Source organism: Terrapene carolina, unplaced genomic scaffold, assembly GCF_002925995.2.
Source record: "Terrapene carolina triunguis isolate 2854851 unplaced genomic scaffold, T_m_triunguis-2.0 Scaffold84, whole genome shotgun sequence".
NCBI classification, from domain to species: domain Eukaryota; kingdom Metazoa; phylum Chordata; order Testudines; family Emydidae; genus Terrapene; species Terrapene triunguis.
Window position 1 is genome coordinate 27,706,439 of NW_020664435.1, and position 23,431 is coordinate 27,729,869.

Consider the following 23,431-nt stretch of genomic DNA (forward strand, 5'->3'; position numbering starts at 1 on the left):
TGACTATGCTCAGTGTATCGCACCCTAGCAAGGACATTTTTGACACGACTATTTTAATATTTGTATTTAATCTGGCACAGAACATGTGTTTGTTTGCTTGTGTGTGTGGGGGGGGGGGAGGGTGTCTCTTTTCTTTCTGGAGAAACGTTCCTTGTGAACAGATTGACAGGCTCCCCTGCCCGCCTTACGGGGAGGCGCAGGAAATTCAGGAAATGGCTGGCGCCAGGTTGCTGAGTTAAATAATATAAATCTAGAGTCAGTGAAGAACCAGGTGTACAGCAGAGCAGAGCGCAGCGCCTCCCTGTGCTTGGTGGTGAGATTGGGGCGGAGCAGCGAAGGGCTGCGGCATGATGAAACCTCGCTCCGTGTTTCAGTAGCAGGAAGACTGGGAGGAGGAGCCAGGTTTCACCGGCGCTGCTCGGCAGGTCAGGAGTGGCGGGGAAGACTAGTGCCTCAGTCGGTCTGTCTGGTTAGCAGCATCCTGACCCCCTGGAGCAGGAGCCTCCCTAGCAGCATCTGGCTGGGGGTTGCTGGAGCCTCGCCCGGCGCTGGAGGCGGAGCAGAGGTAACGAGGCAGGGAGGGCGGCGGCGGTTCGCTGTGCCCGGCAGCCGCTGGCTCTCCCCGGGGAGGGCGCGCACCGCGTGGCTGGCGGGCAGGGCACCGGGGGGAGCTATCGCCGCACGGCTGGTGTGGGTGGGGGCTGCTGCCGCCCGCCGCGCTGCTTCCCCCGTACCGAGCTCCTTCCTGGTTTGTGCCTGGCCGGGGTGTGCGCTGCTCCCCACCTACTGGCTTGGGTGCCCTCCCGGACCGCGCCCTCCAGCTGCGGGGAATGGCGCACGCCCAGGGGCAGCTGGGCATAAAAGCCGTTTCTGATGGTGGCATTGGTCACTCGCGTGAAGCATGTTAATGTTTTTCTTTTGCCAGCTTCTCCTGTAGGCCCCGATCCTCCAAACTCTTACCCGCCTGCTTATGGCACATGAGACTGCTCCGATGGCACATGCCTGGAGGAATGGGGCCTTGCTATGTGTTGCATTAGTGCCTAGAAGACCCGAAGGTTGAGGGCCCCATTCTGCTAGGTGATGAATACACAGAGGCAGACACTGGTCTCTATTATAGTTTGCGGACTAAAGTCCTGATCCTGTTAACTGATTTGTGTGGGCAGTTTCCTCTGCCCACATGGAACCTCAGCCGCTGGGCATCATGTGGGTTATGCAGTCCTTAAGAGGAGAGGCTTACTGACTCATTGCTGTGCAAAGCTGTACTCCTAAGAAATGCGTCAGAGGAAGACACCAGTATTGCATCAGGCAGAGGATATGAATAAAGCAATACGTGTTACTTGGGCTGCGTATCACCATTGAGATTACTGGGGAAAGGAGGGTTTTTAGATGAATTTTTGCTAAATGAAATGGGGTTACCTCCTGTCCCTCCATAAATTCACTCCATGGTCAAAACATTTGAAAAAAGTTGTCCTGCAGTGTTAAAGAGACACTGCCAATTTGAAATCTAGTCAATTAAAAATAAATTGAAAGTAGTTTTGAAGTACCTACACCTACCTCTGAGTCTGTCTGCCAATTTTTGTGGCTTGGCAACTCCATTTCCGTTTTCTGTTCACAATTCCCCCCCCCTCCCCCCATTGCTATGTGGACGACCCACGCAAACAATAGAGGAAATACAAAATAGTGAAACAGCTGAACTGACTATGTAGAGCTGAGGGGTGAAAACATTAGTACTGTCAAATACACAAAGTAAATAAGGAAAAACACGTTCTTCTGTTTTTCAGTTTATCCCTTTTAAAATAGGGTATGTTTTTCACTAGCAACGTTAAAGCGCTGCCACAGCTCTCTCCTAGTGCTGTAAAAAACCCACCCCCACGAGGGAAGTAGCTACCAGCGCTGGTGCACTGTCTACACTGCCACTTTACGGCGCCGAAACTTGCAGCGCTCGGGGGTGTTTTTTCACACCCCTGAGCGAGAAAGGCCATAGGCTTGGTAATTGTTTAAAAAACAAAGAAACCCCAAACACATATCTTTCTGCTAACAGGTTCTTCATTTTAAGTAGCTGTGACACAGCCTGCAAGAGATTTCAAAATGTGTGGTATCTGGGCCCTTTTTGGAAGCGATGAATGCCTTTCTGTCCAGTGTCTAAGTGCCATGAAAATAGCTCACCGAGGTCCTGATGCATTTCGTTTTGAAAACGTCAATGGCTTCACCAACTGTTGTTTTGGTTTCCATCGTCTGGCGATTGTTGATCAATTATATGGCATGCAGCCTATTCGGGTGAAGAAGTTTCCATATTTATGGCTATGTTACAATGGAGAAATCTACAATTTCAGACAGGTAAAAAAACAACTGTGATCTGTAGTAACTCAGTGCCGGTGAAGATTTGGAACTTCTCTAAAACACTGTGGACTAGAATGTCAGAGCAAATAATCAAATGATGCAACTTCAAAAACAAACTGTTTGGGTGAAAATCTGGAGTCAATTCATAAGTATATGAGAGAGACTCAGAATACAATAGTCCTTCAAATATTTACAGTAAATAGTGACTGTGTATAAATGGAAAGAGGAAAAATTACTTAGTAAAGAAATCTACTCCAATTTTAAGCTTCCAAGGGGTAAGCGCATAGTCAGTGCTTACTAATAAAGAATTTGGGAGTTAGAAAAAAGAAAAAAAAAGTACCCCCCCCCAATAAATAAATAAATAAAGTCATCTTAAATTTGGTATTCTGCAGATTATTTTGGGGGAGCTCTTCTACTGTCCTAGTTGTATATTATTTATGTTTCTGCTTAATCTCATCATATCAGGTGAGGTAGGACATGATTTAAATAATCTTAATATAGATCAATACAGTGTTCATGATGGGCCAGATTTTCAAAAGTATTTAGGCATCTAAAAATGCAGATAGGGATCTAGTGGAATTTTCAAAACCACCTAAACAGGTTAGGTGTCTAAGGGTATGTCTACACTTAAAGCGCTACAGCGACGCAGCTGTACTGCTTCAGTGTAGATATGCACTGTAGCAACGGGAGGGGTTCTCCTATTGCTGTAGTTAATCCGTCTCCCTTAGAAGTGGTAACTAGGTTGACGGAAGAATTCTTCCTTTGACATAACCCAGGGGTTAGGTCTGCATAGCTGCGTCTCCCAGCGGTGAGGATGTAGCTATGCTGATGTAAGTTCCTAGTGTAGACCAGTCCTGAATCTCATTGAAATGATTGGGAGTTGGGTGCTCAACTTAGGCACTCTTGAGAATCCCATTAGATGCTTATCTGCATCTTTAGGTACCTAAATACCTTTTGAAAACCTGGCACTGTGGCCCTAAATTATTGTCTGGTTCTACCCATATCCTTAAAGTTATGCACGTTTATAAGTACCTTCCTGAATCCAGGCCTATATATAGTCAGTCACACCAGCATGTTAAGTATGGAACATATGGGTAAGTAGCAGCTATGATTGTTAGCAAAAGGCCCAACTCTGTAATGCTAACTCAGTCAAGCTCCCACTGATGTCACTGGCAGTTTGACTAACTAAGTGCTGCAGAGTGTGGCTTTTTCAGTGTCTGATTTTTGCTGTAAGCTACTGAAAATGACCATAACAAACTGCAGAGCAAAGCAATGATGAGTCCCTTGTATCAGCAGTCTGCAATACTTGCTGTGTTCTGCAGTATGTTAAGGTCATTTTCAGTAGCACTTACTGCTTTCTAAAAACAGACTCTGAACATGAGTCCAACCCGGCAGTTCTTAATCAGGCAAAACTTGCATTGCCATCAGTGGGAGTTATAAAATGATGTGTGCACTGATGTAGTTTAAAAACAATTTGAGTAAAGAGGTTGATTTCCAGTTGGCAAGTATGTTTTTGGAGCTTATTTGTTAAAGAACCATAGGTGAGCTCCATGGTGACCAATGACAAAATTCCCTTTGACTTCAGTGAGGCCAAGATTTCACCTCATGATTTAAAAAGTATTATTAAATTATCAAAAATATAGTGATAGTAACCTTTTTTACAGTTGCTCTCTTACAGGTTATTTTTAGATGATTTTCTACCATCCAGTAGATGGTAGAAATAATTTTTAAAAGTAGCACAACAAGGGCATGAAGCATACTCATGAGTCATGGCTGCTAAAACTTTTGGCATCTGAAACTGCTTTTTTTTGCTTATGAAAGAATCTTAAATTTCACCGAACAAACGTTTGTTTGTTTGTTTGTTTGTTTTAATTCCTCCAGTTAAACTGGCAAAATGAAATTCTCAGGTCAAAGTATTATTACTGTATTGTATAATTGAAGCAAATTCGGTTAATTTCCAAAGGGCTTTAGAAATCTTAATGAATTAAGCAATGCCACACCCCTGTAAGGTAGATAAGTATTATTGTTCCCATTAAGAGATTTAATTTTAGATTAAGTGAGCTCAGTGTCTCTCAAAATCAGACACAGGGTGTCTCAAATTTTACACCCAGCAACTGAAGCACACACAACTTTAAGCTACCTTTGAAAATTTGTCCCTGAAGTGAGTTGCAGAGGAAGTTAGTGGCAGAGCTGCAAATAGGACCCAGATCAGATTTGAAACACAAATGTATCCTTACCTTTGCTTGTATGAAAACATCTATAAAGTTTTCAAACTCTTATTCACCAAGTAATCTATATTCTTTTTTAAATTACAAGTAAGTAAATGTTCCCTTTTATTTTTTTTAAGTAAAAATGAATGCAGTCAGTGTCTATGAATGCTAATCTCTTTTTTTCTTTCTAATAATTATTTTCTTTAGCTGCAAAAGCAGTTTGGATTTGAATATCAAACTTTAGTAGATGGCGAGGTAATCCTTCATCTTTACAACAGAGGAGGAATAGAGCAAACAGCCTGCATGCTAGATGGTGTGTTTGCATTCATCCTGCTGGACACTGCAAACAGGAAAGTGTTTCTGGGAAGAGATACATATGGAGTCAGGCCATTGTTTAAGGTGCTGACTGAAGATGGATTCTTGGGTGTCTGCTCTGAGGCAAAAGGTAAAATCAATAAAGTTCAGTAATTTAGTAATCAACTTCATCATCACTGCTGTTGAGTCAAAATATAAAAAGTCTTGGAGGAACACAAATTTCATTCTCTTGATAATCGTTAAGGATATATAAAAATGAGCAACAAAATTATTGGTATTTGAATCTGGTCAGTATAAAATAAAATCATGTGGTTCCCATCTGTTTTTTTGTTTTGTTTTGTTTTTGTTTTGTTTTTAAATGTAAATAGAACTCAAGATAGACATTTTATAAATAGGAAGACTTTTTAGAGTTGAATGGCCTCTTAACATAGCTAAAAATCAATTTATCTACTTTTACATAGTTATGACTGCCAGGTATCTTTATCTGATTTCAGATAATATTTGAGGTCTTGATTCTGATCAGTTATATAGGAGTCAGGTGAAGTCAATGTCAATTAGACCTGATACTTCCACCTAGGGTGACCAGATAGCAAGTGTGAAAAATTGGGACATTTCTTTTTTTTTTTCTTGTGTGTAACGGGAGAGAGGTGGAGAGGGGTATAGTTGCATATATAACAGGAGAGGTCAAACTTACTGAGCCTCCGAGCCATATACAATAATCTTCAGAGGTTAGAGAGCCTCAAGACGTGCACAACCTGACCTGCGGGGCGGTGCCTGCTGTGGTGTGGGGCTTCTGCACCGATTTGCCCTCACCCCCCACTGGGCTAAAGCTCCTAGACCTCCTCCCCCCTTTACAGGGCAGAAGCCCCTAGTCCCACCACCCTGCCACAGGGTAAAAGCCCCGAGCTCCCCCCTGCCCAGTCTTATAGGTGGAGAATGAGAGGAGGGGTATGTTGGGGGGCTCCGGGAGCCGTACTTTAACTGTAAAAGAGCTGCATGCGGCTCACGAGCTACAGTTTGGCCACACCTTCTATATAAGACAAAGGCCCTAATATCAGGATGGTCCTGATAACATTGGGATGTCTGGTCACCCTACTTCCACCCGTTCTTTATTTTTAGAAAAACAATGAAATGCTGGAACCATAGACATTAATATGTATAAACACTATCAAACTGGGATAGGAAGGGAGTTTATTTGAACAAGATACAAATAAATCTCTTGTCTCCTCACATTTACCCTTTAACTGCTGTATGTGTGTTTAGTTATTGCATCCAAATTAGCTCGACCATTGTAATGATGCAATCTCAGAGACTCAATCCTACAGTCTTTTTATTTGTGCTTAACTGCCTATGGTATTTTTTTTCCCAATAAGGACTCCTGGATTCAGCTCTCAGTTCCCTTCTGTATCACTGCTGAGATAACTTGATGTTTTGACATTCATCTGGCTACATCCAAATAACCATGTGCAAAAAACCATCAGTTTTTGCAAAATACTCCCTGTGATTTCACCAGAAGTTTGACGTGTAGAATTAAAGTAAAATATGGCCCTTGACAATTTTAGTGCAAGTCTGATTCTGAGGCCTTTATTAGAAACAACACATTCAGGTTCTGAGTCTATAATTTAGTAATTATGGAATTGCTAAATTGATACAAATAATTACTTATTTTAATATCAACTCTGCAGTGACTTTGGCCACTTAGTGGTTTTTGTTAACCTCTTTTTGGTTTTATATGTAAATTTGTTAATTTCTCTCTTTCAAGCTCACACAGGCAGTAAATGTACTGCACTTGACCCTGTCACTGTCTTCAATTATGCCATATTTTCCCTAAAACATCCCAGTAGTAAAATACTACTTAGCAGTTAGAAGCTGAGTTATAGTAAAGTTTGCCCTGTGCTGCACTGAGACCTGATCCTGTGCCATTCAAGTCAATGGGAGTTTTGACATTGACTTCAATAAGCACAGGACCAGACCCTTTGGTGAATTAGGGGATGAAGTGAGTGTCAAGAGCCTCTTTCCCCACACAGGCAACAAGGTAGGTAGGGTTTCTCCATAGAGTTAAAAGATAATATGGTAGCCTCTGAACCATGACCCAATGAGGTTGTTGTCTGTTGTTTTGGTGGCTTTATCATAGCTAGATGGGGGTATCATGTGCTGCATGCTGCTGTTAGCAGCAAGTGCTAGTTACAGGGCACACCCTGTCTGTTTGCAGTTCACTTTGTTGCTACTCTAAAACATGTCTCAACCCAATCTGTTGTTGGCAGGACTCCTGCACCAGAGGAGGGCACAGGCAACATATTTTTTTTTTTCCCCTCATCGTTGTACCAGCCAGGGCAGAATTAGACTATAATAGATAATCGGGAGAAAAATATTTTGGTTCTACTTTTAAGCAGCTCAGGAACCCTGATGATGGGCATGGTAAATACTCAGAAACTCCTGAAAATTTGTTCTCCACATGTTTTCATGTCTGCAGGTCTTATCAACTTAAAGCACTCAATGTCCACTTGTCCTAAAGTGGAGCCATTTCTTCCGGGACACTATGAAGTGTTGGATTTAAAACCATCTGGCAAAGTTGCATCAGTGGAACTGGTAAAATTTCATAGTTGTAAAGATGAACCTCTGCATGCTGCTTATGATACAGTGGAAAATCTGCCTGCAGGTAACACAGCAAAGAACTGATTTTTATAACCTGGTTTTAAATTAATCAGAATAATTCATTACTTAATTTTTCATGAACATGTAACCTGTATTGTGTGGCGTACGTGGTAGAATTATTTGGCAAAGAGCTGCAAAGAAACCTTATTCTGTACGGGTGTGATACTTGGGGGCTCTCTTTGTATGTGACTGCCTGCGAATATATTGGAGCTCCTGCATCCTTGTCTGAAATTCATTTGATAGCGAAGAATGTTGTATCCTTATTTAGTTTAGTCCAGCAAAGCCTTAATGGAAACCCCTGAAACAAAGCTATTTGCTTGTTTCCTTTTGTGGCAGGTTTGGATCTCGAAACGGTGAAAAGCAACATTCGGCTTCTGTTTGAAAATGCTGTTAAAAAACGTTTAATGAGTCACCGAAGAATTGGCTGTCTTTTGTCAGGTAAATAGCAAAACTTAGAATGATTATACTTTTCTTCCCTGCTCTCTTCTCTTGTTATGCTCATACAAAGCACACGGGATCTTTTCAGGCGAAGGCAAATATGCCACATTTATTGAAAATACAACAGTTAGCATATGCTGCTACACACACACACGCACGCACGCGCACACACACACACACACACACACACACACACCTACCAGTTGATGTTTATAGTTACCAGTCTGTTGTAGCTTGAGGCAATCTAATAGCCAGTTACATTGAGCACGAGTGAGGAGCTGGGCTCTTGTCGGTCGCGATCCGAGGCTTTGCAGGACTGAACCCAGAGTTCCATAGCAAAACATCCCAGCTTTATAGTTGCAAATTCCCGTTTGAGTCCATTCATTTTGCTATGTCATCCTGTAATCATTAGTCCTTAAGTGGTGCTAATCTTGGGATTTTCTGCTGTTATCATTTGATGGTTGTTGTCGGGCTTCCCATCGTTATCTTCTATTTGTTGTCTCGCCTTCGGGAGTGCCTGCCTCACATCTGAGGTCATCAATGCTGCTAGCATCGGATACAATGGATGTTTTCTGATTGTCTCCTGGTCTTTCCAAGTATCTCACTTTTTTTGACCATCTGGACATTTGTGATGGCTTTCACACCTTATCTTTTTCCTGATGCACTCATTCCTCATTCACACAAACAATCTCTCTTACAGAAACCTTCAAAGGTATACAGACAGCATTTTATATTCAGCAGAATACATTGTAAATCAAGCCTTGCTAAATCTTATAACTAAAACAATTCATATTGGGGCTTCAGGCCCTCTCATTTCTTCTAATCTCCTTAACATAGATACAATACAAGATCCTGTCTCTTACTTACTAAAACGTTAAAACAAAGAAATGTATATTTAAGTAGAGTGCCTAATTTGTAATACATATAGGAAACCATAGTAGACATTATAACTTATCCTAAAACAAAAGGCTGACCATAATTAGTTGTTCTGGTCTGTCATTCCTTTCTGCTATTCAAAAAGGGTGGCTGACAGGGTAAAGTCAAATCATACATTAATTCTCATAGTACAATTCTAAAATCCTGCTCCTACACTCCCTCCTCCCCCAAATAAATAAATAAAGTGCTTACTTACTCTGGTCTGTCTGTGATGCATCTAACATAACAGGACTTTTAATGCACTTTTTCTACCTACCAAAAATTTTAACAGAAATTTGAAGGAATTTTTGAAAATTGTTATGGTCTTTATTGAGCCTCTTACTATATTATTATACTTAATGGAACCTGAGCTGTGAGGTTGGATTGCAGAGTGCCTGGCCATCTTTCACTAAAGATCCAAAACCAACGCTTTAATCAGTGCTAATCCAATGTACTCATAACGTTATAGGGCTTTTTAGTGAGGGTAAATATCTTATAAAAATGAGACATCACTGTAATAACAAGGTAAGTCTATAGAGAGGCCTCTGTGTACTCCAGAAAAGAGGGGGAGTTGGAAAATTGGGTGTGGAGATGGCTTCTTTTCTGCCGTGTGTTTGTGGGGGCAGAGAGGGAGAAGGCATATCCTGTGTGTACTGATTTAGGGGTATCTGGGCCAAAACTAATACTAACTTTTTCCAAGGGGGTAATCTAAAGTCCAGAAGGAAGTTCAGTGTCTTGGCTGGGAGGCAGGTGTTCTCTGGTGGTTAGGCATTTACTGTAGAATCCAGGTATCTGCTGTCTAGTCTTGGGTCTGACATTTGATCCACTACAATTTTTTTTTAGGAGTTCTTACTGACAGAGTTAAGGTAGGTTGTGCATGTGTGTATGCATGGCATAATGACACATGTTCACTGTGTATCTTATTGCATTGGAATGAGGCAGGGCTCAATAGAAGCCATTATTAGTTTGATAAGTGCTACTAACTCCTTTCCTTTACCTACATAAAAGCTGGGAAGGGTATTGTGGTGCTGGGGATGGGACAGTGTCCATCCCCTCCACTCCGTCCCCAAAAAAAACCCCAACCAAACAAAAAACCCAGAGCCAAAACTATTTCAAAATGTAAAGTTCTCAAGTTACAGCAGCGTAGTCAAATCTCCATAATTACAATCTAGGTACACACTAATTGTGTGTTATTTATACAACTATTGCCCTGTGCATGCAGTTTCAACAGTGTGTTTTACCAAGGGATGTGGCAGTAAATGAGATAGGCATGAAGAGTTGTACATTTTGCTTTTAAAATGGCAAGAAGGATAGTGAAGCTGAGGGAGGGTGTGCCAGATGGCTGGAATGGTAGCTGCAAGCAGAAGAGAGAGTTGGGGACTGTGAGCAGGCCAGAACTGGCAAAGCTTAGGGAGAACGATTGTTAGCAGTAGGTAGAAGTATAGTCATGAAGGAGATGAGTACAGTTTTGTATTTGGGGGGTGGGAATCAGTCCAATCTTGGCAGGATGGGCAGAGAGAAAGTATGTTTATTTAGAATCATTGCACAAATAGATCTTCCACGGTGGTATATTAAAAAAAGATTTGTCGCGGTTCCTGGACAGCACATAAACTAGTAATTGCTACTCCAGCTGTTCCACTGAAATTGTACAGTGCCGTCTTTTTCTTCTAGAGCTCTGTTCCACCCTCATTTGTACATCATGTCTTGGATTCACACACAATTTAAAAAGCAAGACCTATGTAAATCATGTTTCCATTGTACAGGTGCTTGTGCCTTAAAAAAATAACAAAATAAATTGTTTTGCTGATAGGGGGTTTGGATTCCAGTTTGGTTGCTGCGATGCTCCTGAAACTGATGAAAGAATCAAGCATCAATTACCCTTTACAAACCTTTGCCATTGGAATGGAAGACAGTCCTGATTTATTGGCTGCCAGAAAGGTATAGTAATATTTTTGTCTTCAGTTACAGTTAGTGTGCTCAAGCTGAATAGAGAATACTGCTTTTACATTACCTGTATAAGGTCACAATGTGTCCTGGATGTAGTCTTAATCCTCTTTTGTATGGAATCAGAATTTGTAGTAAAACCAAGTTTGTACAGCATTGGCTTTGCTGCTTAATTAAATCTTAATTAAATTACAGAAATAGGTTGGTTTTATTTGTTTGTTCTTATGTATTTGAAAAATCTTTTTGTGACCAAAACTGTCACTGCGTTATTACTACAAGGGACGGATCCGGGGAGTCCTGCAGGACCTGCTGTCATAATACCAGGAGTGGGTAAAATGTACTTTTGTTGCAGGCATGATTGGGTGGGCAAAAAAAACCAGACTGCGGAAATTTGTGGGACATCACTAAATGGTTTAAGCATGGTTTGTTTTATTTTTTTTAATGGTAAAAATTATTTTTATAATATATAAAAATATTAACTTTTTTTTTGGTAGCATGGGGGAATCTGTCTTTCTTGCAGGATCTAAGGTTTTTGCGGGTGGGAGGAGGATAAAAATGCAAGAAAAAATGTGTGAGCAGGTGGGAGTGGGTATTGCGGGAAGGTATGGGAGCAGGATTAAAAAAATAGTCTCACGCAGGGCTCTGCTGCAAGGGCCATGCTTTCAAAGATTCCTCAATTCGGCCTCCATTTGTGGCTGAGTCCAAGGCTAAACTACTAAACTTTTAGATCTTGGAAGAACCACTGGAAGTGTCTCGTCTAGCATCTGCAAATGTGTTAGTTGCCAGTGAACTTGTAGTTTAGACAAATCTTTTGGGGGGCACTGTGCTGTCTTTTAGGCCGTGTTGTACTTAAAAAAACAAATGTCACGGCCATTACAGATTCCACTGTACTTTGTGTAAACATTGGGGTTAGAATAAATTATAATTTGGGAAATATTTTCCACCACGGCTTATAGTGGATATCCATTTTATTTTCTTCCTGTCTTAATCAGTTATGTAATTTTTGTTGCAGAAGAGCTCTGGCATTTTAGTGATGTGTTGTGGATGTTTGCAAAGCACTTTGGGTTAAAAGGCAGGTTACTAATGTAATCTGTTATAAACAGGTAGCTGCTTATATTGGCAGTGAACATCATGAAGTAATATTTAATTCTGAAGAAGGAATTCAGGCATTAGAAGAGGTTATTTTTAGCTTGGAGACATATGATATTACAACAGTAAGAGCTTCAGTTGGTAAGATTTTTTTTTTTTTAAATATACTCTTTACTTAGTACTGATGTATTGTTTTACACAAAAGGTCCGTGTATACTGTCTAATGATCAGAGAGGACCTGGGAGCCAGGAACCCTGATTTCTATTTCCAACTTTGTCATTGTCTCAGGGCTTTTCTGCACAAACACTTATTTCATGGCAAGCTGGGGTGTAAATCTACTCAATACTAGCCTGCCGTGAACTAATTGTGTGGATCCTGCTGCCGCTCACTAACAGTTCCTAGTGGTCTTTGATCTACTCTTCTTTGAAACAGGAGTAAATCAGAGGTCACTAGGGAACTGTTAATGCATGGCAGCAGGGTCCATGCAGACACTTATTTATTTTGTGGTAGGCTAGCGCAGGCTAGAATTAGACTACAGTTTGTGGTGAACTAAATGTTTTTGTAGACAAGTCCTCAGTGTGGGACCATGGCAAGTTATTTGTCTTACTGGTAAGACAGATATAACAACATTTACATTCCTTTGAGGTTTATTGAGGCTTTGAGATCCTTAAATGAAAGACAGATATTCAGATTTTAAGGCCAGAAGGAAATATTAGATCATCTAGTCGGACCTCCCGTAAAACACAAGCCATAGAATCTCATCCATTTACTCCTGTTCTGAACCAAAAACTTCATGTCTGGCTAAAGCGTATCTTCCAGAAAGGCAGGCAAAGTTTTGTGAATTCAAAATATATATACTACTTTGCCATAACAAATATGGAAACATAAATAATTTTTCCAATTTTTTTCACATTTTGTTTGCATTCATATGTGATTTTAGTATGACCGTGTAGTAGAACTCCTTGAAATAAACACCTGTTAATGAACTCGGTCTTAAAAAAATAAAAATGAAAAAAAAAATAAACAAAACCAAAATTATTCTATTACTAAATCATGTGGAAAGGTTCAATGGGGAGAAGGCTGAATTCATTGTATGTATATGAAGAGAATAGAGAGAATTTATTAGTACAGTGCTTTGGAAATGAAATGGACTATACAGTATAACTGTTAAGATAAACTTACAGCAGTAATAAATATTTGACTGGTTATTTTTATTCTTACAAATATAAGCCTTAATTCAGGAAAACATCCCTATTCAGGATAGCACTCAAGCATGTGCTTAACTTTAAGCATGTACTTAAGTCCAACTGACTTCACTAGGACTTAGCTTTCCTGAATCAAGGCCACTTATATATATTTTTCCCTTCAATTGTTTGAGTTTTAAGGACTAGTTATAGGAAAGCATGCACCATGGGAACAATTTAGATACAGAAAATATACCTAAAATGATATGGGTTAGTGATATTTTAATGGCATTGAAAAGCAGAAAGAGTTGCTGCTGTTGTGGATTTCAACTGTTTCCCCCTCATTTCTAATATGTAAGAGAAGCTATGAAACACTAAATCAAAATAATTACTGTGCAGGCTGTACTTCTGAAGTCAGAATTTTGTTCAGTTATAACTGAATTTACAGTAACTTCGTAAATCTGATTTTATTATTTTAGGTATGTATCTGGTTTCCAAACACATACGCAAGAAGACAGACAGTGTGGTCATTTTCTCAGGGGAAGGATCGGATGAGCTTACACAAGGCTATATCTATTTCCATAAGGTAAGAACAACATTTTGTTCACAAAGGAAAAAGGATTCTTGTTTGTGCATGCCCATATTGGGCCACAATAATCAGAAAAGAGTCCTTGGAATATATTAATTCTTTCTGGTGCTGGTACTTTATATCCACTTACAAGTAAACAATGTATTAAAGTGGATAAATAAGCAAGTATTCAAAACCCCATCTCGCAAACACTTTTGCACACAAGCTGTTGTGCATGTGAGTAGTCCCACTGAAGTCAAATAATAGAGTTTTAAGAGAACATCACCAGCTGTGTCCAGGGTCCAGACGTTTCCTTTTTCCTCCTGTTGTAGAATCTTCCTTTTGGAGATCATTACGCATTTTTGTAATAATTTTAAATTCAAACATTTTTTTTCTCTTCCACATTTTTAAAAGAAAATTTAGAGTTGATTAAGGTGCCAGCTGGAGACTGAAGGACAGATCTTCAGTGGTGTAAATTGAAATAGCTCACTGAGTTCAATGAAGCTCTGACACTTTCCACTATCTGAGGATCTTCTCATTAATTCCTCTGTTTATTTATGGAATAGAGACAGTCCTGTCATAGTGCAGGTTTTCCCCAAACTGTCATGCTAATGTGTGTGCCAACACTGACCTGCGGAGACCACTTCTAAGGGTAAACAAACAGTTCAGTCTTCTTTCCCTGCAGTTCTTGGCCTCTGTACTGAGACTGCCAAGTGTGAAGTCAAAGGAGCTATGCTGATTTACATTAGATGAGAATCTGGCCTAAACATTTTATACCTTTTGTGCAACAAATATCACTTACATCCTCTTGGCTTGTGGTGAGAACTGTCATAGTAACAGATATACAATCTTAAACAATCTTTTTTTTTTTTTTTTTTTAAATTCAGCCTCTCCATGTAACTGCTTCCAAAACAAATTTTATTGAGGAGGTTCATTATTTGAGTCCTTAGGGCCCTGTTCTGAGATCGCTTATGTCCTACTTGGATTCCTGAGAAATTTGAATAGAAAGAAGACACTGGGGCAGTTTTGTCCCAATAGCTTTTGGGAAATACACGGGGCACATGCTATTTGTACAGTATTGGAGTAAGCCCATGAGTATGAGCATGCATGCGGCGTGTTTCTATAAAAGTGAGGAAGGTTGGGGAAAGGAGTCCTAATCATCCAATTGTATGTATTCCCCTCAAATGTTTGGAAATTGTGAAATAAGTTGGCCTGCAGTGTAAATTAGTGTACAGGTTGCTTTAACATTCATGCCCTAAAAGTTTGTAGCATATCGTTGTACTCTGCAGCGTATTCCATAGTACAATTTCTCCTTCCGTGCAAAGAGATCACTGGAAATCCATATATGCTACAGAAAATTCTCAAAGTAGCAATACAACCATGCAATATATATGTGTGCACTATGTATGCATGTATGTTACAGGCCCCGTCTCCTGAAGAAGCTATGGAAGAGAGTGAGAGGCTTCTGAGAGAACTCTACATGTTTGATGTACTTCGTGCAGACAGAACTACTGCGGCTCATGGGTAAGGCCTGTTTTAGGCTCCCACAGACCACAGTTATAGGTGTAGTTTAAGAACCTAAGTAAACTAGAATCTTAAAGATCTTGCTGTCCTCTTACAAACATCTAAACGGTGGTGCATTTGGTAGCATGTAGTGGGAAATATTACCCTCAGTTGCCTTCATCTATAATTCAGTATATTTTAAGGGACAAATGTGTTAGCTGTTTATTGGTGGGACCAGGATCTGGCCCTAAAAGCTCGTGTGAGCAGGAAAGCAATATCCTTTTTTGTGGCTTCATGTAAGAGAAAACAAACAGAAAAAGATACCCGTTAAATCTCAGCTAGAAGGCTGGAGAACAGTATAAAGTTACATACCAAGATTAAATTGGATTTGTATCCTGAAGGAATCTAGGTGGAGCATTCATAGCATTGTGCATAACTGATCCTATCAAATGCACCAGGTTGCTATTCTGCCAATTGATGCAGGAAAGGCCTTTGTCTAGGAGGAATGATCTTTGTTGTGAGCAGTACAAAATATTTACTATATTTAGAAATGTTAGTATTTTGGGGGGGGGAAATGGCCCTTTGTGACCAAGATAAAACCAGAAAGTTTTAAAAATAACTAAAGAGCTTAGGCAATATGTTTATATACATTTTGGACCTCTGGCATAAACAACAGGGATGCATCTGAACATTAAGGAATGGAAAGTGGAAGAAAAAAAAAAAAGGAAATTGACAAGACAAAGTGATAGAGTATTAATAAAGAAGCTGGATAGATATGAAGGGAAGGAGAGTCTTGTGACTAAAACACGAGACTTGGGCAGTCAGGAAATCTGGGCTCTGTTCTTGGCTCTGCCACAGATTTGTGTAACCATGAGCAAGTAAACCTTGTGCCTCAGTTTCTCCATTTTAATAATGGGGAGAATGCATGTTGCCCCGATGACTTGCTGCTTATTCAGGTTTGTTTATTTTCACACTTTGAATTGCCTTTTGCTTGAAGAGCTGCAATTGCCTTTTCCTGTTATACAGAAGTTTGTGAAATGCTTTATAGAACAATTTGAAAGACAAGGCCCCTGCTCTGATAACTTATAGTTAAATGTAGATGTGATGTGAGAAATAGGGGTAACAGTCAGTATGAGGGGTTGGGGGCAAAGAAGTATAAACAGTCAAAGATGCCCATCACCTGCAGAAAATATATAGTAGCAGATTCTCGTTTATGCACATTGAACAATCTTTGGCTGAAACTGAAAAGCCCTAACCTCTTACTCAGTATACAAGGGTAGGAAGTTCAAGCCTCTGCACTCAAATATTACTGAACCGTAGTCGTTCTCCAAGGGCAGTGTGTACTTCACATTACCTGCAGTTGGTGTTTATTTTTTTCTGTGAGGAGAAAAACTAAGAATAATAAACTCAGGTTTGGAATGCACCAAGTTACATTGGACCACTTCCCCAGCTGACTTTAAGTGTAGCTACACTGACTTGCACCGGCTGAAGTCCTGGCCCATTATGTTACATGCTTTAAACTAACAGGCCCTGCTGCAAGTACAGGAGTGATTGATGCAGTTCCTCGCTTCCAAAGGCAAAGTTCTTATCAACTCATTTGTCACCTCAAATATGAAGTCTTAGAAATGATATTAGTTATCTGGCTCCACAACATATTGGGCCCGAACATAAGCAGTAGGGGCTCAGTGCTTCTGCACATGGAACTCTTGTTGAAGTTAATGAAAATTCTGCATGAGAGCATTGCAGAATCACTATGAAATGTCTTTTTGGTTCCCGCAGGTGCATCTTTATTGCTATCATGTTTGAAAGCCAAACTCAGGTATGCTTTTGGGTGAAACTAATGCATCTCCTCACAGGCAACTTGCTGTTTTTTGACAGATCTTTTAGGATTATAGGATTTTTTTTTTCAGTGTTTATATGCAAAATGCATTGTTTTATGGAGGTCTTTGTGGAACCTACTGTAGGAATTCCTACATTTTTGCATGATATCATAAACTTTCCAATAGATGGCAGCATACACCGTGACAAAATTCTTGGACTTTTTTGGTTGATAAGTACTGTGCAGATAGTTTACTGGATTGTCCTAATTGATTAATTGGAAATTAAATTTTGAGCATAAGTGAAATATTCATATATTAAAGTACTAAGCCTTGTATTCCTTCTGCTGTTCAAAATAAATGGATGTTAACAGTTATGGAATTCTAAACTAACGTGTCATGGGGTTGATGTAGTATGTTTTCTAACTTAATTTTTTTTTGTTTTGTTTTTAGTCTTGAACTGAGAGTCCCGTTTTTGGATCACCGGTTTACTTCTTATTACCTATCCCTGCCAGCAGAACTCAGAATTCCAAAGGTATACAAACCTACACAGCACGCAGAAGGCATATTGGAGATTAAGGTTGTGATCCAGCAGAGCATTAAGCAGGAGTAATCCTATAGAATTTAATGGTACTGTTCACATGCTTGATTGCTTTGCTGGATTGGTGCCAATGGCCTGATCTTTTTATTGAATGGGCTTCAAAAGGGGAAGATGTGTTTTAAAAATCTAGCCTTAAAAATTGTCTTGTAGGGTTTGTTACACTTAGGTTCCTAACATTCACAGCATTGTTATGCGTCCTATCAATAGGATGGAATTGAAAAGCATCTCTTGAGAGAATCGTTTCAGGATTCCAACTTGCTTCCGAAAGAAATACTCTGGAGACCCAAAGAAGCCTTCAGTGATGGTATAACATCTCTCAAGAAGTCTTGGTTTTCAATTCTCCAAGAGCATATTGATCTCCAGGTACACCTATTTATGTTAAAATTACTGCCTGTTATCTACAGTACCATATGCTTTCATTCTATGTTTTAAAGCCATTGCAGGTATATTAGAAATTGCATCAGCCAATGAAAGGTGGAATTTGCACATAGTCCAGAAAATAAATATTTGAGTTGTGAAGTTCTCGAATTGCCATTTGTTCAAGAATATTACAGGAGCAAGATTGCTTTTAAGAAATGAAAGTACTTCAGGGTATGAAAACTGTTGTAGTGTGAGGTGAAATTTTAGATGGAAAGGAACGATAAAATCTCATGAAAAGGACTGTCAAAGGCTTAAGTGAAGGAAATAGCTGGATTGCAAATATATGTGTGTGTTTAGTTTATGGATAAACTTGCTTGATTCTGAGTTTCATGTGAGAAATGAATGCTGCAGCTGCGGTACTGTGGGAAATCCTTCAGCTTAGGGCAGCTGCTGTAGTTTATACATTTATATCACCTCTACCTGCTGTTCCCAGTTGCAGAGTTAGTGCAGTGTCAATTTTTGGTAGCCACACTTGGTTGTAGCATAGTTAGGCCCTTTTTGGAGCTGAAATCTCTTCTTACCGAGCCAGGCAGTGTAACTACAGCTACACTTGCTTAGCACAGGGGATTGTGTGTAAATGATCACTAGTGGTAAGACATAATGCCCACCTTACGCCAGCCTGTGGGTGAGATTCACCTCTGCTGGTGCCAGTGCAGTTTACACCCCTGTACTACAGGGAAAGCTGCCCTTGGTGAAATGGAGGCTGCAGGAGACTTGACCTCTGCACTCCCGCTCCTGGGGTACTTTCTGCCACTGGAAGCCTGCAGACTGGGTTGTGCTGATTGGAATGAATTGGGGTCCATTGAACGCAGGCAGAAGAGAGACCCTATCAAGAAGCAGATAACTGCATACCCTGAGCTTGCTCAGAATCATTCAATAAAGAGAGAAAGGCAGGAAGAAAATGGGGAGATACTTTTGTAAGTTTACTAGAAAAGAGAATTTTAGCTTTAAAAAAGTTGACCCTTACTGTGGAGCCAGAAACAATATTTCACTAATAGGGACATTTATGGGACTAATTCTCAATAAAGTTGTGCAGATCAGGCTCCCCTTGAGCTCAGTGGGAGCCATGTGCACATCCTAGGGCAGAATTTCACCTTTTAGAAAGCTTTTAATCTCTTTCTGGAATTTAAGAAGCGGTGGAGTTAATGGTAAATCCTTCTACACTGAGATGATGGTATTTCGACTGCAGCTAATGGTCTGGTGAATAATTTATAAAGTAACTTCACCACTTAATTTTTATTTCGCGCTTGTCCATAGGTTGATGACCTTCTGCTGGAAAAGGCAGCAGAGAAATTTCCTTTTAATCCTCCTAAGACTAAAGAAGGTTACTACTACCGCCAGATCTTTGAGAAGCACTACCCCGGGCGCGCTGATTGGCTCTCTCATTACTGGATGCCAAGATGGATTGAAGCTACTGATCCTTCTGCTCGCACATTGAAACATTACAAGTCAGCTACCAAAGAATAAGCGTTCCAGTAATTTTTGAAACAGAAATTGCTTGTTGCCAAATGGCTCTATCTGCACTAAAGCTGGGCATGCAACCCAATAGTCTAAAAGAATATTCAAAATGGATTTGGACAGTGGTATTTAAGATGAAAGCCCTTTATAGCCAGTATAATAGTGTGAAATTCACTCCACTGCAGAGGGCTTGCACAAGGACCTCTGCCTCACTTAAACTACAGTTCTGGTCTGAAAAACTACTGTGTGAAAAGGGCACCATTGTGCTTAGCAGCTCTGCCCCTTGTTCGTACTCAGACTGGCTGACTTCAGTTACAAACATACATGTATTTTTAATATAAAGCCTCCTTGGAAGACTTGAATGGCTCATACGATGTGCGTTTGCCCGAATTTCACCTTGGGGGTATAAAATGAGCATTTATGGACTGGACATTCTGTCTAGGCTCCTGTCTTTAAAAACTGTAGCATTCATGGGTTACTGTAGACATTGGGTAAGATCTACAGAGATTTGCAAATTCCTACAGGTACAGAGAGACACCTAGTAGAATTTACAGAAGTGCCTAAGCAAGTTAGGTGCCTAACTAAAGTCAATGGAAGGTAGGGATCTAACCTGCGTAGGCACTTCTGAAAATCCCACTACATTCTCACCTGCAAGGGTGGAAGATCCCAGAGCTCGGGCTGGAGCCTGAGCCAGAATGTCCACACAGCAATTTTTAGCCCCGCAGTCCCCGCCAGTGAACCGTGGCCATGCCGTGGGACTTTTATCCCTGTGTCGACATACTTGAAATATCTTTGTAGACCTGGCCTGTCTATACATATAGTGGTAACGGGTTTGATATAAGAATTTGAAGCATGGAATAAAATTGGCCAGTTATATCCTTTTGTTTCTACCTCAAAGACTTGATTTTTGAAAGCTGTATGGGGTTTTAACGTCATGATTCCTATTGATTCTAATGTGAGTCAAGTGGCTACATACCTGCACAACATTTGGGGAAATTTAGGAGTGAGAATAAAAAGTGTCACTTACAAGCGAATGCGCAAGTAAGTGGAACCTCTGAGATATTGCTGGATCCACCCTGAACTCCTTTCTCAGGCACAACACATACACTGCGATAGGTTCTGGCTCCTACTCAGCTCTCTCATGCTACTCTAGCAGCATATAGTGGCTGTACAGGAGCCACAACTGGTCAAAGAAGAATTCACCAGTAAACAGCCCTGGTCCGCCCCTTTCCCAAGACCTGGTATAGTGGTGGACTGGGGGTAGGTCCGTAGTGCACAGGTCCATAGAGCCCACAGGCAGCCTAGGATAGGCTGCAGTGAGTTAAAGCTGCTGTAGGTTGCTATAAGTTGTGCTGGGATCTGTTTTGAGTGCCAGAGCAGCACCCCAGAATCCAGAAGGGTCTCCTTGCTTTATGCTTTGCTTTATGTACTGGACCTCTTGGAGACAAAACACAGAATCCTACTTCCTAGAATTCAATGGGCATTTTACCTGAATAAGGACTTCAGGATTGGATTCCTTTTCTGAAAGAGAATTTAGTTCTTCCTAAACAATCAGAGGTTTTTTTACATACCCTTGTAGCATAGCAAATGCATTTCTACAGAGCTCACTATTCCAGTAGTAAATTGTTTGAATGGGATGTTTTTAAAAATGGGTTTTATATAATGGCGATCAATAACTTTATGGATTAGCTGACAAACTCCAAATTGCGTACTAAATTTAGAAAAGCTCTAAGACAGAACTTTTTGATTTTTTTTTTAACTAAAAACTGTTGATATTGAATAGAATATCAGAGAAAAACGAATGCTTAAAATGAAGCACTAGGGTCCTTTGTAAAATGTCTGAGTGTCTGCTTGTTTTTTTCAGTGCTCAATTTCTCTTCAGGAATCTGTACTGAAATACCACAGTGGCACCCTGGAGCCCATGAACAACTGTCTGGTGGCTTTATGTACATGGATGTGTTTTGGCTGACACACATACACCTCAAGAGTATATGGTTTATAAGATTATTGTGTTGTGAGACTTCATAAGGGACCTATTAGCTTCGTTTCAGAAAAAAGTGCGCTCTTCTCAGGGAACATTCTGCAGATTCACAACATCTAGGAGTTCTGATAGATGCTATGGTGAAAAATATTTTTTGTCAAATAGCAGTTATATTAGAACATGGATCTCAATTTAAGGGTTGCCAGTCACCCTCCATTTCTTTATGGCTAGTTGGGAGAAAGGGGGTGTTGGACCCAACAGGTGGTAAGAAGTTAATTAAACTCTTATTCACTGTTAAGTGTGGCATGAGGTTTTCATGTCACAATGGAAGTACATCAGTACTAATTTAACAGCCACCATTACCATCTTTTAACTATTTTATTAAAGACACAGAAGGAAGAAAGAAAAACACTTAAAGAATTGAAATGTAAAGGACTGAGAAGCTTTTATTGTAACAATTTTCCTTACTTCCTCTCTCTTTCACTGTACAGTTGGGTTGTTTATTTTTTAATAGGGGGATCCCCTAGTTGGTAATCTTAAAGGATATTAAAGATAGTATTATCAGTATTACTGGGGGGAAAAGAGAAAAGTTTAGGATAGATGGTTTGGAGTTGTTGTTGCTAAACTTCAGTCCTGTTTTGATTTTTGTTTTAAGACAAAAGGGGAGAAAAAAAAAGGAAAGATGGAAGATGCAGTTTGTGGTGCTGATCCTCACTTGCGGCCTTTGCTGCTGGAGAAATGTAGGTCCTGTACACGGTCTAACCAGCCACTTGAGCTGGCATTGGCAATGTCAGGCTGCTTAAGACATTTGCTTTTAGATGCTTTGCTGGGCATGCTGTTGTCTTGGCTGGCTAAGCCAGACTCTTAGTAGACAGAAGGCAAAAGGAGACCGATTGAAAAAGAGAATCAATAAAGTAGGATAGGAAAATTGTGTCAGGGAGGGTGACAGTAGGAACCCAAATATCATCTTCCAAGTGCTATTCAAGATTCAGCTGAAGCCAGAGGCGGGGGCAATGTCGTGTGGAACTTGCTCTGGCACAGTCTGGTCAGGAGACCTTGCGGGATCAGGATGATGAAGGCCTAATGGTACCATGGATTCCAAGGTCCCAGGAGAAGGTGGGGGTTGCAGTCATGATGATGGCTAAGGTTAAGCTCACTCCTTCCAGTCCACACATTCTGCTGGTCCCATTTAAATGTCCAAAAAGGGGATGAAAACCTCATCTCATGATTATTAATCAAAGGGAGCACATTTTGGTGACTTCAACTACAAACGTTTCCTCTCAGTTCTAGGTTCATTCAGATCATTGTTATGCCAACCTGTGACTTTACCAGGAGCCTTGAAGACCGCTTAGCACTGCCTTTAAAAATAATAATAATAATAATAATAATTAAGGAATTCAGTTTGTACCAGTCTGTTTCTAACCTTTGGTAATTTCAGAAGTTTATGTATCGGGCTTTACCTTGATGTGGACTTTTGTTACTTGAACCACTTGAGTATAGGCCTCTGCATAACAAGGGTCCTGAAACTATTTTATGTTGTAACAGATTCATAGTATGGTTTAGCGTCACTTTGCTTTTTAATAAAGGTTTTTAACTGAAATTGACAGTTTAAGCCTTCTGGTGCCTACCATCTTCCATAAGCCTAGGGGTTGGTCTATACTTAGCCGCTAGTTCGGCGGCTGGAAATCGAACTTCCTGGTTCGATTTATCGCGTCTGGTCTGGACGCGATAAATCGAACTAGGAAGTGCTCGCCGTCGACTGCGGTACTCCAGCTCAACGAGAGGAGTACCGCGGAGTCGACGGGGGAGCCTGCCTGCCGCGTGTGGACCGCGTCTGAACCGCGGTAAGTTCGAAGTAAGGTATGTCGACTTCAGCTACGTTATTCACGTAGCTGAAGTTGCGTACCTTACTTCGACTTGGGGGGTTAGTGTAGACCAGGCCTAGAAGTGAAGTTTCTGTAGGACCCACCCACAATGGGTTCTGAAACAGTTT

General features: G+C 40.5%; 1 protein-coding gene across 2 annotated transcripts; it reads left to right on the plus strand.

Annotated features, from left to right (window-relative positions):
* Positions 1–445: 445 nt before the first annotated feature.
* On the plus strand, positions 446–23,078 carry ASNS (asparagine synthetase (glutamine-hydrolyzing)). Of its 2 annotated transcripts, none has more exons than XM_024212893.2 (12): positions 446–565; positions 2,042–2,337; positions 4,758–4,995; positions 7,339–7,524; positions 7,854–7,958; positions 10,684–10,811; positions 11,921–12,047; positions 13,570–13,676; positions 15,082–15,182; positions 17,432–17,513; positions 17,787–17,942; positions 19,257–23,078. In XM_024212893.2, the coding sequence occupies exons 2-12, from the start codon at positions 2,089–2,091 to the stop codon at positions 19,464–19,466; spliced, it is 1,689 nt and encodes a 562-aa protein (XP_024068661.1). In that variant the 5' UTR covers positions 446–565; positions 2,042–2,088; the 3' UTR covers positions 19,467–23,078. The 2 variants fall into 2 exon arrangements, with proteins under 2 accessions (XP_024068661.1, XP_024068662.1); XM_024212894.2 differs by having other exon boundaries at positions 7,857–7,958.
* Positions 23,079–23,431: the final 353 nt, after the last annotated feature.

Coding starts and splice junctions, on each gene's coding strand:
- ASNS (XM_024212893.2), top strand. CDS start 2,089: ATGTGTGGTATCTGGGCCCTTTTTGGAAGCGATGAATGCCTTTCTGTC. Junction 2,338..4,757: donor AAATCTACAATTTCAGACAG/GTAAAAAAACAA, acceptor TATTTTCTTTAG/CTGCAAAAGCAGTTTGGATT. Junction 7,959..10,683: donor AATTGGCTGTCTTTTGTCAG/GTAAATAGCAAA, acceptor TTTTGCTGATAG/GGGGTTTGGATTCCAGTTTG.